Here is a 14,093-nt window from a genome sequence, read left to right as displayed (position 1 = left end):
CTTTACCCCCCGAGTCAGGTCTGTATTTCCACTGCTGCCCTCCCCGCACCCTGTTATGTTCCCGTCTTTCCCAGTCTGTCTCTCCCACTGACCAGTGAGGCCAGGAAAAAACGTGTCCTGGGCCCAACACCAAGCCTGGCACAGAGGAGGCGCTCAGTGAACATTCTCAGTTGCAAACTGAATCCGGCCCAGCAGACACATTTTACAGATGGGCCAACTGAGGCTCACGGGGGCCAACTTGCCTCCAGTGCCTAAAAGGCCGATGGTATGACATTGTCACTTTTCCTTCTCAACATGGATATGGGGCTCCGGGAAGCCCCCGCTCTGAGGCAGAGCTGGGACCAGTTGCAAAAGCAAGGCCGTCTAATTGCTAGCTGACTTGGAATTTTAAGTCACATCTGACTTCTTCCTGCCTGCTGGTCTGCTGGACTAGAGCACTTTCATCTTCAGTGGGGCACACGTTAGCATGCATAATTGCACGTTTTAAGACTTGAAGAAGAATTTCCCCTCCCCAAGCCTGCCCCCGCCCCCCAGCCCACCTCCTACTGCCTTTCCTGGCCTCCCAAAAAGCAGAATTTTACCGGCAGTTCCAATAAAACGTGCAATAATGATTGATGAAAATGATTTAATAAGGTCATAGGCATTATTCCCTAAGAAGGCCAACCGGTTTTAAGATTTTTTTTTTTTTTTTTTGCTGATGTTAAACTAAACGGATCGCCGGGTGTGTTATTAGGAGTTTTGTTAAAATGCTTAATAGCGTGCCCTGTAATCTACCTGACTTCAGTGACTGACAAGTGGACCCTGGGGACATAAAATTCAGGAAATGGCTATTTATATTCATTACATACATGCTAATTTTGTGATCTCTGATGCCTATAGGGTTGTCGTTTTTTTTTTTCCTTCTCACACACAAAAAGGGGGAAAATAATAATATATTTGATTTTCTGTGGCCCAAACAAAAAGTTATTTCCCCTAAGAGTTTTAATTATAGCATTCTGGAAAAGGCCCGAGTTGGAACTTGCAAGTGGAATAAACGACTTGAATAAATAGTCTAAAAATTAAGTAACACATAGAAGGGGTGATGTGCACTGTTGGGTTAGACTAAACAGTGATTATCAAGAGGGTCTTAGTTATTTAAACAAGCCATTTGAGGGCGGTTTGCTCCTCGTTTGGGGTCTGGTCCTGATTATAAACGAGAGCTTTTAATTAAGATTAGTAAGACCCAATTCAAGCTATAATTTGGTCCTTTTCCTTAGCAAATGTCTATGAAAACAAAGCAATTAAGGTTAAATGAGTTGAAGCATTTAAAAGGGATGAAATGCCCCCTCCTCGCCCCTGGCCTGCCCCCTCAGCAGAACAAGCATAAACAGGCCCAACTAATTCAGACCAGGAGGCCAGTGCACAGGGGTCTGGTGAGCTGGGGAATGCGTGGGCTTAGCTAAATGAAAAGAGGCAGGGGAAGTAGAACGTGCAAAGGCCCTGGGGTAGGAAGGAGCTGGCAAGTGTGAGAAGTAAAAAAGTGAGTGATGCTGGGGTGCAGTTGGGAAGGGAAGGGTTGAGAGGGACAGCAGCTCAAGGCGAAGGGCTGAGTGCTTTCTCTCAGCTCTATGGATGGGTGGTGGGCTCAAGACCCTCGCATCCACAGAGCCTTGCTCAGATGAGCTCGTGGCAGCAAAGGGGGGATGTGAACATAAGAAAAGGTCTCCACAGCCTCCTCTAGCTAAGGAGCTCTTTCTGCTTTGTTCAGACAGGCTGCTAGGGGCCTGGCCTGCAACTGGGACCCCGTGGCTGACTCGGATTGGATCCAGGCCCTGCCACTTCTCAGCTGGGTGACCCGCTAGAGACTGACCTCCCAGGGGCCATTTTCCCCAACCTTACTCCGTCTAGACTAGCCTCTTCCCTTCTCAGTCCGCGGCTTCCTCACCTGTAAAACTCTCAGAGCGTGGAGGCTCGGGGAGGCCTTTCCTGGTATCCCTGGGATTTATAATGGTCACTTGTTGTCCACTGGCACCGGCTCTGGACCCAGCCCCGAAGGAAGTCATCTGGGTCATTGCAACCCAGTGTCACAGGTGCTCTGAAGGGGGGATGCTCACAGGTGACATGGGCAGCCGGGAAGACTTCCCGGAGGAGGTGACTGCTAGAACTCATCCACCCACCCTTTTACTCAGCAGACGCCTTCCAAGCCCTGTGCCAGGCCCGGCACCCGCTTCCAGGGAACGGAGCAGAACAGGTCACGGACAATGCCCTTGTGGAGCCCACATCCCAGGAAGAGACACGGGGAAACATAAACTCAGGGTGACGCGGGCCAAAACTGAGGTGTGTATGGGCCTGGAGAGGGTAACAGAGACAGCTGGTCTTCTGCAAAACACAGGGGCTACCCTGGATGCCCGTTCTGGTCCCTTCCAACCGGGCACATCCGTGAGTGTGCCTCGAGTTACCTGAGGTTCTGTAAAGACGCAAATCATCCAGAAAACACAGATTTATCCTCAGCCTCGCCCAGAGCCCTTCTGAACCACCTGAGGCACCTCAGCCTGGCCTGGGCAAGCCCCCCTGCCAGGGTTCAGCTGACCACACGGGGCTTCACGGTTGCTCTCTGGCATTGGCTGCAACACGGCCGAGCCTGGGGAAGCCCGGTCATCGTCGCACGTGCACTGGCCATGTGGCAAGACGGCCCCGGAAGTGCGGTTTGTCGAAGGGGTTTCCATAACCAGCAGCAGCTTCAGGGTGAAGCGGTTAAGGGCGCAAGGGGCTCAGTCGGCCCCACACAGGGCTCCCCATAACCTGGGTCCATTTCCCTTGAAGAACTAGTGAGAACGTGGCACGCTTTGCCAAGAATCTGCCCTCTTGCTCATCACTGTAAACAACAAAGTCCACCAGATCCGTAGGGGAGGGTACCGATCACCCTAAGGCTCCAGCGCCAACCTCCACGCAGCCCCATATCCGCTCAGGACCCGAGACGAAGGGATCCAGGGAGAGGAACAGGTTTTATCTAAAGTGGAAACAAACGGCTATCTGGAGGGGGCCATGACTGATTACTGATGTCTGCTGGGGCAGAACGTGGTGGCCTCTTCGCCATCCCTGCGGTCGGTTTAGTGCGACAAAGGAGAGCTTTCTGTCACTTGTAATTTTCATTGCGCATTCTCGGTGAATGGTCACCTGCGAATGGCACGTGTGCCTCTATATCTCTTTGAGGATATGGAGGCATGTGTGTGGTTTATCTGAACAGCCTGTGAGCCAGAATACCCCATTTCCCAGCCACGTCAGATCCTGGGGGCTGGCGGAAAGAGACAAAGTTTCACTCCTTTCCGTATATCGGACAACACGACGATCGGCGACGAGCGACAACACCGTCAACGTGATGGTGATCAATATCGTCGTCAACATGGCCATCGCCACCACCGTCATTATTACCATCACTGTCACCAACACAGGCACCATCACCGTCGTCATCCTCAACATCACCATCACCTGGTACGGCTCACCTGGTGTGCCTTTCGTACCAGGCCACGTCCAAATGCCCTGTGGACAGTAACTCATCTCATTCGCACACGATCTCTCTGAAGTAGATACTATCATTATCTCTACTACATACACAAACAAAGGGAGTCTCACCGAGGCTACACAGGCAGGATCTGAACCCAAGAAGGGTGGCTCCAGAGTCTAGGCTTCAACCACTGTGCCCCACTGAATAGTGACTGTTGATTCCCTCTTCTCAGAGCAGAGAGTCGCAGGTGGCAATAACCCCTTGCAGAACGCACTGAGAGAAATGGGCCCACCAAACCCGGACCCTGGCCCCAGCTCAGGCACGACCCCTGCCTCCTCGGGCCTCCGTTTTCCCATCTGTAAATCAAGGAAGTCAATGAACATCCGGATGATCTCCAAGCTCCCTCAGGCCACCACTGCACGTGACCTGCCGGCCCCCTCCCCTCCCCGCCAGATTCCAAAGCCTCCAGAAGTCTGCATGGTCCCTCCTGGGGAAGCTGGTGGGCCATCTGATGGCCCTTGGGGGAACACTCCAGCAGGCTCCATCAACTCTGACTGATGACTCTCCTCAGGATGAGAAAGCCTCAGTGCAAGGGGCACAGCGTCCACTCAGGTCCCCAGAGCCCCTGCCAGCACTCACTCCCAGAGGTCTGGGGACTGAGCAGCCAAATGGCATCCTCTTGGTTCCGAACAGTTTTCTTCTTACTGTTAAACTAGCAGCTCAACAGGTAACGATTTACCACCCGTGTGACCCTGTTCATTAAGAACTTCCACTGATCTAGGCACGCCTGGCTGTTAGCAGGGTCGTGAGTTCAAGCCCCGCGTTGGGCACGGAGCCTACTTAAAATAAAAAGAAACCAAGCAGACAGAATTTCCCCTTGATATGTAATTTCAGCTCATGCGGCCCAACCCAGATCAAAAGCTCCTTGAGGGGAGGGGCAAGATTGCACTATAATTAACACCCCCGAGGCAGGCAGCACTGAGCCATTTTCACAAGTCTCCACCATTCAAGATGTCATTAAATGAGCCAGCTCACACCGCCTCTCACAGCCGGAACCGCTGAAAGGCGTTGAAGACAGATGATGGTGATGGTGACAAGGACAGTGATGGCACCATCATCTGCATCCCGAGCACATGCTGTGTGGTGAGCGTCTGCCGTGAGCCAGGCAGTGTGACTGGCCCCCGGTGCCCTACACCGCATGTCGTTCAATCCTCAGGACGGCCTACGGCGGGGGGGGGGGGGGGGGTATTTGGGGCCCATATAACCAGAGGGTAAACTAAGGCTCAAGAGGTCAAATGTCCACCTAGACTTTCACATCAGCTGCAACGCTCCCATGCAGAGGCCGGGCCCACTCTCGCTCCCCTCCCTCATCAGACAGGGTGGAGGTGATACCATGGCAAAACCGAGTTCCCACGTGGACCCAGCACTCCACGCTTCCCGGCCGCCCGCACAGCCCCTCTGTGGGCATACCATCTGACGGGAACTCCAGTCTGGGCAAAAGACAGCCAACTCGGACTAGGCCTTTTCTGCATCATGCCAGGCCCTGCCCCAGGAGCTGGGGAGACGGGGACAGACCTGGAAGGCAAACTAGGGGCTCACCGTGAGCCCAAGTGTGACAGCGTCAGTGTGGAGGCCCCAGTGCTGAGCCCATGGCCAACCCTCTAAGTGAGCTCATAGTTCGGTGGAAGGACAAGACACTTAATTATAATCCGAAGGCAGAAATGCTATGATGGAGAAAATCCCAGGGGCTTCTGGGGTCAGAGGAGGTACACGATGGGGCTGTGTGTGTAATTGTGTAGGAGGGCTTCCCAGAGGAGGCAAATCTAAAGCCTGATTAGGAATTGGCCAGGACACAAAGGGTGGAAAAGGAACGCCTCGTAGGGGAAAGACTCAAGCTGGGGCTCAGAAACACGGAACAGCCTGCTGTGTGGATGTGTGCCCAGGACACAGGTGCCATTCAGGGTCTCAGGAGGTGAGGGGCAGAGGCTGGAGAGACAGCCAGGCCCCTGGCGGTTCCAGAAGCGCATTTCCAAGCCTCCTCCTTTTTCGTGCTTACATTGAGTCAGCGGGTCTAACTCCCAAGCAGAGCTCAAGCAAGTGGAGAGCTACAGCCGGACTCTGAAGGGTTCCAGGGGAACAGGCAGGAGACGAGGTGTGGGCCTCTAGGTGGGGGGATGGCAGGAGGGGGACCGCAGGAGCCGGGCTGGAGGAGGACAGGTCAGGTCAGCGGCTTACACAAGCAGAGATGGGGGGTTGCCCCCGGCCCTCCCTTGCTAGAGCCCCGGACCCGGAGTGGGGAACGGAGGGTCAGGAAATGGTCACGCAGCGCCCCACACGTGCCACTTGGAACCTCCAGGCACTGCCGGCAGAGGGGCCGCCCGTGCCACCAGGCTTCTTGCTCGTGACCTGCCCTTATCTGCCTCCAGCCTGGCCTCCTTCCAGAGGTCCGTGCGTAGGCGCCAAGCTCCCTCCTCGGGCTTCTGGGCCCCAAGGAAGGCCGGAGGTCTGGCCAAACCGGGCAAGATCCAGAACGCTGTCAGCTGCCCGGCGCTCAGCCTCAAGCGGACGCCCAACAAGTGAGACGGGTGAACAGTGTGAGCATCCCAAGGAGGCACGGCCACATCGCAGAAAGCTCCCGCAAAGCCTTACACAGAACGGACATCTTATTCTCGCGAGTTGCTTTCCCGGCGCGAATCTTCCGCTTTGCGAAAGCAAGCTGGGAGGGCTTGGGGACAAGAAAGCGAGATGCTAGGGAGCCGTGGAATGGCCATTAAGAGACCTGGGGCTTAGTACTCGCCGTGCCCTGTGGGACCTGGGGGCTTGTTTCTCTCTGAGCCTCAGCCTTCCTCATCTGTCAAGTGGGGACAGACAGGGACGATTTGGATCAAGGGCTCTCATCTGGGTGTACACGTGGGTCATGGGGACAGCTGTTTCCAGCTCCCTGATGATGGGTTTCCCCAGAGCCACCCAGTCAGACCCTCCCTGACAGATGCACCCTGGGTTCCATCCAGTTTGGAGGGTCCTGGCTCCAACGACAGCCAACGCTGTTCGTGTCTCTCCGACTTTCAGCTTTTTGGGGGAGGCAGTTCCAGTGCTGAGCAGTCAAGCCAGCACTCCAGGTGCAGGGAAGGAAAGGCTGGACAGACAGATGGGCACAGCACACATTTACATCTTTGCCCAAGCTCTCGTACCTGAGCTAGCCCCCAAAGGCCGAGGCTGGCTACCACTCAGGTCTTTCAGGGAAGTTACAGGCCACACGGGGTGGTTTTGGTGGTCCTGAAGTTTGGGACCCGGCGGAGGGTTACCCCAGGCCTTTACCACCCCCCCCCCCTTCAAACGTATCCAGTCAGGGACTGAAGGACAAATAGATCATTAGACACTTCACCTCACTTAATACACAGCAAAACAAAAGTTTCAATTCCAGGGTGAGCTAGGTACCCCATGACTCCAAATTCCTCCCTCCAGGGAGACAGTAGGTTCCCAAGAAGCCCCCAGCCTCCCTCCCAAGGCTGAGTGAGGCCCGTGACGCTGGCACCCGTGGGGTGTGGGTGCTGGAGAATCAGCCCCTGCTGGTGTCCACGGGGGCGGGCATCAGCCACGTATAGTGGCCGTGGCAGCCGCAGGGTCCAGCGGGGAGGGCTGGGCTGGGCTCACCTTCACACTGCCTGCCCTCTCCTTTGTAGCCCGGCTTGCAGAGGCATTTGTAGGACTTGGGCGTGTTCTGGCAGATGGCATCGATGTGGCAGTCATCTGTGCCCTCCGAGCACTCGTCCACGTCGACTGCCCCTGTGGGGGAGGGGGAAACACCTGGTCAAGCGTGGCCGCAGGGGCGGGGGGACAGGGAGCTCCTTCTGCCCCTCACCTTCCACGGATCACAGGGGTAATTAACAGTAATAGCCGTCACACGACAGTGTGTGTGACAAGCGGCGACTGGCAGCATTTTGGGGGCAGCTACCAGGCACAATGCTACCTAGAGGCTGGCCCCCCTTTATTTTCACAACAATCCCATTAGGTCAATCTATTTCTCCTGCTAGGAATATGACAAAACCGAGGCGCAGGAACACGGCCAGGAAAGCCTCTCTGTGCGTCTTGCTCTCCCCGCAAGCTCGGCTCCACTCTCTTTATTCTAGAATTTGAAGCCAGAAGCTCTTGGGAGAATTTGAGTCCATCGTCTTTAGGTTACAGGTGGGGAAACCAAGGCCAGGATAGAGCGATGAACAGAGGCCAAGCCGGGAGGCCCAGGTGGGTGACCTGCCCCCACTCAGCCCCCAGACTGTGAAAATAGATGGCTCTTCACCCAGCTTCTGCCCCCAGGCTGCCGGGGCTGACCGTGGAGCCACGTCCTCAGTGGGGCTGAGCCGGCCTCTCCACGGTTCTGACCTCCCCATCCCCTCTCCCCTCCATCTCAGAAACCAAGGGGCGAACCTGGTTCTCGGATCCCAACTCCCAAACTCAAGTTCAGTCTAGGTTTAAAAAAATTTTTTTTTTTTTTTTTTTTTTACATTTATTTGTTTTTGACAGACACTGGTCAGGGAGGGATAGAGAGATAGGGAGACAGAATCCGAAGCAGGCTCCAGGCTCTGAGCCGTCAGCCCAGAGCCCGACGCGGGGCCCGAACTCACAAACCGTGAGCCGAAGTCAGACGCTTAACTGACTGGGCCCCCCAGGTGCCCCAAGTTCAGTCTAGGTTTTGAGGGCTCTCGACACTCCTCGCCTCCCTCCCCAACACACACATACACACCTTCCGTCTGAAACAGCTGTTGGGCAAAATAACGCAAAATAGGTTCTGTGTATCTGTACATACATCCACCCCATTCCTCCCTCCCCACCAGCACAGAGCTCAGACAGGGAAAGGACCCTCGGGACACAGGGTAGCACAGCCAGAAGAACCTTAGCAGATGAGGAAACTGAGGCCCAGAGAGGTCTGTTGTAGGTCAGCAGTTCATTAGGGGCAGAGACTGGAGTTCAGCTCTAGAGCTCTATGTGCTATGTTACTTCCAGCTAGCTATGAATAAAACACAGTTGGATGACAGATAGAAGGACTCAGAAGAGCAGAAAAGGAACCCTCAGCAGCTACCCTGAGGGCAGCCACCCAGGGGCAAGCGTGGCGAAGTCCTGGAGTGACCCCCTCCCTTTATGACTCCAGCCTTACCCTAGACTGTCTGGTTCTCAAGACTGTCCACTCTGGATTACTCCCCTGGCTGGCATCGGGTTCTAAGTCTGTGGGGGGTCTCTCTAAGAGGGCAAAGCTCCTCTCCTACGTCCCTAAGGCTCCAGCCTCCCCCAGAGGAAGAGAGGCATCAGCCAGACACATGCATGCGCGCGCGCACACACACACACACACACACACACACAGCTGGTGGTGTCATTTTTCAGGCTCGTAGTGTCTGCTCAGGCCGGCGGCCCATCCTCTGTCGCTGCCCAAAGGAAGGTTGAACGGGAGCTGGGAAGCAGTGGGTGTAGGAGGCCAGGGGCCAGAAGGAACATCAGACCAGCAGAACAGCCCCTTCCTGGGAATGACAACAGAGGGACCCCCATGCAGGGACAGCACAGCCTCAGGGGCAGGAAGCCAGAGGCCAGGGAGGGCCAGTCTGCATCCTTCCAGTGGGGAGGGCTGGGGCCACTTCTGAGTTAGGACCGGTGGGGAAATAGGGCCACGGATGCACATCCCAAGGGTCAGCGCACAGGAATGAGGGGGAGGGAAACTGCCTGCGGTTCTGGGACCCCTTTCGCCCTTGTCGCTAATCTCTGACCTAGGCAGGTATCCTCGTGGGGATGGAAGGGGATGAACGTTAGCCGAGGGGCTGGGGGGGGGGGGCACTCCCAACACATCTTCGAAACATGTCTTTAGGTGGGGGCTGGGGAGAGGGACCATGTGTTCCCCCGGTCTGGGCCTTGCTCCGTGCTCAGGGCTGGGGACCCCTTCCGGAGGGCAGCCCAACCCTTCCAACACCGGCTGTTTGCTTTGACTTTGGTTTGTCTCAGGCACAAGGCTTCCAGGGGTGGGACACAGAGACAGACACACGGGAGGGACAGAGAGCGGGAGAGAGGCACATAACAAAAACAGGGAAACAGGGGGTGAAGGACCCGAAAGTCCCGAGACAGACACCTACAGACACAGGGAGGGGGAGTGAAGGCAGCAGGGCCCAGCTTCCCTGGGCTCCAGCCGTGGACAGTTTAAATGGCCTGGCATCCTTATTCAGGGTACGACTCCCGTGCCAGCAAATACAGACTTCAGGGAGCCCAGCGTGGCAGCCTGGGGGTGTCCGGAGATAGCCGAGGAGAGCGGGGAGCAGAAGCAGGCAGGATACCCCTCCCTACCCCCTAAGGAGAGAGGGAGGAAGCTCCTCTGAAGTGGTGGGTGGAGAGGCTGTCCTTGTAGCTTTGCGGGAGCACCCCTTCCGGGAGCACCCCTTCCAGACAACCGAGAGAGCGGGAGGGGAAGGAGTGGGCACACGGGAGTTCCCTGTGGAATCCTGGGGCGCCCCTCTGCTGTGTTAGCCTCTGCTGCCTGCCCCCAACCCATGCCCAAAGGCTCTGGATGCTGTTCCCTTCTTCGGTGCCTCCCGCCTCCCTTGCCTGGGCCTCCTCCCTGATGTCCCAAGTCTGGTCTCCCCTCCCTCTGGATCCTATCCGTCTCCGTCCCTCTGTCCCCCCATTCCTGTCTGTGCGTCTGTCCATCGCTTTCCACACACGTCCATCCTTCCGTCTTTCCCATCTGTCGGTCTTGCTCCCTCCCTCCCCTCCCACCCCTAGTCCCACGTCTCTTTCTCTGCTGGCCCCCGCCTCTGCCTCTCCTCCTCTCTCTTCCTCCCCATCCCTTAGCCCGTCCCTTTATCTGTCTTTTTCTTTCCAGCTGCCCATTGCCTCCTCCTTCCTCCCTCGGGTTTCCTCCTTCCCCTCCGGTCTTCTGGTCTCCTCCCTACTCTAAGCGTCCGTCTTTCTCTGGGATTCTTTCTGGGTCCTTTTGTGTGTTCCCCTCTGTGCCTCTTTTCCTGTCGGTCCGTCCCTCTATCCACCACCTCCCCCACCCCCTTTCTCTTTAGGTCGGTCCTCGTCCCCGGCTCACCTCCTCTCCGTCTCCCCTCCGGGCCTCCTCGCTCCCGCGCGCCCCTCTGCCCTGGGGGGGGGGGGGGCGGGGAGCGCCCGTCGGGCTCCGGGGTCCCCACTCCCTCCCGCCCGCGGTCCGAGAGCGCCGGGGCTCCCCTCGGCCGGTCGTCGCGCTTTCTTTCTTCCTCCCGCCCTCGCCCTCCCCTCCCCTCCCCTCCCCTCCCCTCCCCTCCCCCGGGGCCCCAGCCCACCCCGCCCCTGCTGCGGCCCCCGCCGGGCTCCCGGCGTCCTCCTCCCCCCCTCTCCACCCCCCCCTCCCAGCTCGCCCGGGGCCGCTGGGGCTTCGGGGAGGGGGCGCCCGGCGTCCGCCCCAGAAGTTACTCTGCAAAGAGGCGGGGCGGGGCGCGGGGCCGCGCGGGCTGCAGCCCTCCCGACGGCGCGGGGCGGGGGCCCACCCGGGACCCCGCGCCCGCCGCCCGCCGCCCGCCGGCTCCGCGCTTACCTGGGAGCCCGCTGCCCCCCGCCAGCCGCCCGCGCGCGCCCAGGGCGAGCAGCACGCACAAGTGCCAGCGCACGGCCGCCGCGCCCATGCTCGCTGCGAGCCTGGCCGGGCCGGCCGGGCGTGCGGGCGTGCGGGGCGCGGGGACCCCTCCGACCGGCCGCTCAGCGAGCGCTCCTCGCTGCTGGCTCCTCGGCCACCGCTCGGGCTCGCAGCCACCGAGCCGGCGCGGCTGACGAGCTGACAGCCGCGCGCTCATTGGCCCGCGGCCGCCGGGGGCGGGGCTCTGCGTGCGGCCGGCCAATGGGCGCCGGCCGCCGGGCCGCGGGGGGCGGGGGGAGGGGCGGGCGCGGGCGTCGGGGGCGCCCCCTCCGCTCGGGGCGGGCGGCAGGTTGCGGGGTGGGGGCCGGGGCCCGCTCGTGCGGGCCGCGGGGGCGCGGGGTCTCCGCCGAGCTGGGGCTCGCTCGGAGGCCGCCCCCTCCCGCCGCCCGCCCTGGCCCCAGTCGTCGAGCGCGGCCGCCCCTCCGGGGGCAGCACCCCCACCTCTGCAACACGCACCCTCTAGGGAGAGCGGGGGGTGGTGGTGGGGGGGCTGCCAACCGGCCCTCAGGGGTTGAGAAAGGCCCGGCGACTTCCATTCGTAGTGAAAGAAATGGGACCGCGCAAAGCAGCATTGCGCACTCATCCACTGGGTGAACGTTTATTGAGCACCTATTGTGTGCCCAGCGCGGGCGATGCAGCGGCGGCGAAGCCAGAAAGGAAGAAATCACGAGGATGCCTTCAAAACAAGTGAACTTTTTACCGCTCGCCAAAGGACAGTGGCTCATAAGTGTGCGCGCGCGCGGCATAGGACGGCCGCGGCAGCCGCATCCAGGAGGGGCGTCTAGAAAGCTCCTTGCCGGACAATGCCACTTTGCGGTCAGTCCCTGTCTGGGCGCAGCCCATCTGCGGGCTGACGTCTTAGCCAGCCAAGTTTGACGCCCTGAGAATTCGGGGCCTGGGGCCTCCGCGGCGACGGACTCCGGCAGGGATGAGTTGGGGGGGGGGGGGGCAGGACGAACATCACCGTTTTCCAGCGCAAGCCGTGCTCTGGCCTGACCTGGGATCTACACCTGACACTTGTCGGCCTTTGGGCCTCGACAGAGACCCCTGCCCAGGAGTCGCAGCTGGAAATAAATGGCCCCTCTCAGCCCGAGGCAGGACGCTTTAAGGAAGGAAAGTTCGGCAGACCCCAAGGCCCATCTCCTTGACGACCACCAATAGGAGCTCCTTTTTTCGTCTCTTGCTCTCCAGGCCAGACTCAAAGACAAGACTTTCCTCTTTTTGTCCACGCTGCCCGTCTCGGTCTGCGCCTAGCTTCCCTCTCCATACCGGCTGCCTTCCCTGCCCCCAACACGCGCGCGCGCACACACACACACACACACACACACACACACACACACACACAGCCCTCCCAACACACTGCCCTCAGACATACAGACACGTGCTCTCTTTCTCTCTCTCTCACACACACCACACAATCACACGCACCCTCACGGACACACACCCTGCACGCACACTCACACGGCCTTCTGGAGACAGTCACTGCCGTTCTGGAAATGGAACATGTGTGTCCAGGCACCCTTACTCCCAGTCCGACTTCGTGTCACAAATAGCTCATGGCAGCGGCCTGGTGGCCGAGGCAAAGGGGGCCAGGAAGGGTCAGCTGTGGCTGTCCAGGAATGAGAGGGGAAGGCAGTGGTGCTCTCTGCCTCCTCTAAGCCTTAGCCCTGTGACTCCAGACATTTCCTTCTGCGTGGTTGCTCCTGGCTGGTGGCTTAATTTGGGAGACCCCATTATCTTTGCAGGCTTTATTTTGTCCTCCTCCCAACTGCGTGGTTTTGGGTTTCTGGGGGGAGAAAGCTCCCTCAGAAATGCACATGGTCTTGTGCATCAGTAACGGGGCAAGAAATGTGAGGTTGAGGGCGAGGTCCTTTTGGGGGGGGCGCTAACTGACCAGAAACAATGTCTTTCAAAGGGCCTGTTCATCAGGGGCCCCTCGCTTCTGGCCAGGTGGCTCCCAAGCTTGATGACAGCAGAGGAATTTTCTTCCAGGCTTTGTCCCCCCCCGCCCCCCCCCCGCCGCCCTCCCCCGCAGATCAAGCAGTGAATGGAGGCAGGGCGACAGCTTTTTAGACTGTGACTCCACAACCCCACGGGCAGCTCTCACTCATACCAAGTTCTAGTCCCCAGCCTGACTGGTGGAAGGTGTGCAGATGGAGAAAACATGGTTCTTTCCAGGAGGAGATTGTGGTCTGTGCAGAGGAGTCAGGGAGCAGGGGACGGGAGTGGAGAGGAGAGACACTGGTGAGTCCCCACCAATGCACTAAAGGCGGTGGGAGAGAAACGGGAGGTCACTTCTGCTCCTGGGTTGGCCACGGAGGCATCCGAGACCCTAGTGTTGGGCACAAAACAGGAGAAGGATATTTTCCTGACAGTCAGGAGAATGTGCCAGCATCCACTGAAGAAGGCAGGGACCGAGGAGCGAATGCTCTCGAAGTGCCTCGAAAACTGTAAAGCATTGCACGTCTGTGATGGTGACACGGCGGAGAGCTGCCCACGGAGACAGCAGCAACGGGGGGCGAGGACCAGTTGGCCGGGGTGAGAACACGTATGCCTGGACTCCAGCAAGGGGTATCTCGCAGCTCTTGCAAACTGAGCCACGAGTGTGGAGGTCTAGGGATGAACCCGACAAGTCACTTTGGGAGGGAACACTCCATAGCTCCCTATCACCTTCCAGGCAAGCCCTGAATGCTTTGTGCCGCTGACAAGGCACGCGCAGCAGTCCCAGCCTCGCGGAACCACAGGCGAAGAGGGCCCCACAGACGTCCTGCTGTCACCCCCCTGGGTCCTTGCCTGTGTGTCTCCCTCTGCCGGGAGCGCCCTTTATGCCCTTCTTCACAAAGCTCACCCTTCTCCTCTGCCCACACCTCTGCCCCACGCACCTGGGGGCTGCTGTCCTCATCGGAGTCTGGCTCACCTGGGGTTTCACAGCTCCCTCTTCCCAAACTGGGGGTTCCT

The 14,093-nt window shown here is 58.7% G+C and overlaps 1 protein-coding gene across 2 annotated transcripts in view; it reads right to left on the bottom strand.

The window, feature by feature from the left end:
* Positions 1-11,218, bottom strand: part of SCUBE1 (signal peptide, CUB domain and EGF like domain containing 1) — a 136,198-nt gene extending 124,980 nt beyond the window's left edge. Inside the window, exons 1-2 of one of the 2 annotated variants that reach the window (XM_086712082.1) lie at positions 11,037-11,218; positions 7,139-7,270 (exon numbers count right to left, since the gene is read on the bottom strand). In XM_086712082.1, coding sequence (XP_086568208.1) covers positions 7,139-7,270; positions 11,037-11,124 — 220 coding nt within the window. In that variant the 5' untranslated portion in view covers positions 11,125-11,218. The remainder of the gene's footprint in view (positions 1-7,138; positions 7,271-11,036) is intronic. The other variant, XM_086712083.1, reaches the window with a different exon arrangement.
* Between the last annotated feature and the right edge of the window lie 2,875 nt (positions 11,219-14,093).

Source organism: Puma concolor, chromosome B4, assembly GCF_028749965.1.
Source record: "Puma concolor isolate L17-30 chromosome B4, mPumCon1.1.hap2, whole genome shotgun sequence".
Classification (NCBI taxonomy): Eukaryota; Metazoa; Chordata; class Mammalia; order Carnivora; family Felidae; genus Puma; species Puma concolor.
The sequence above is the reverse complement of the archived record's forward strand: the minus strand, read 5'-3'. Positions and strand labels throughout refer to the sequence as shown.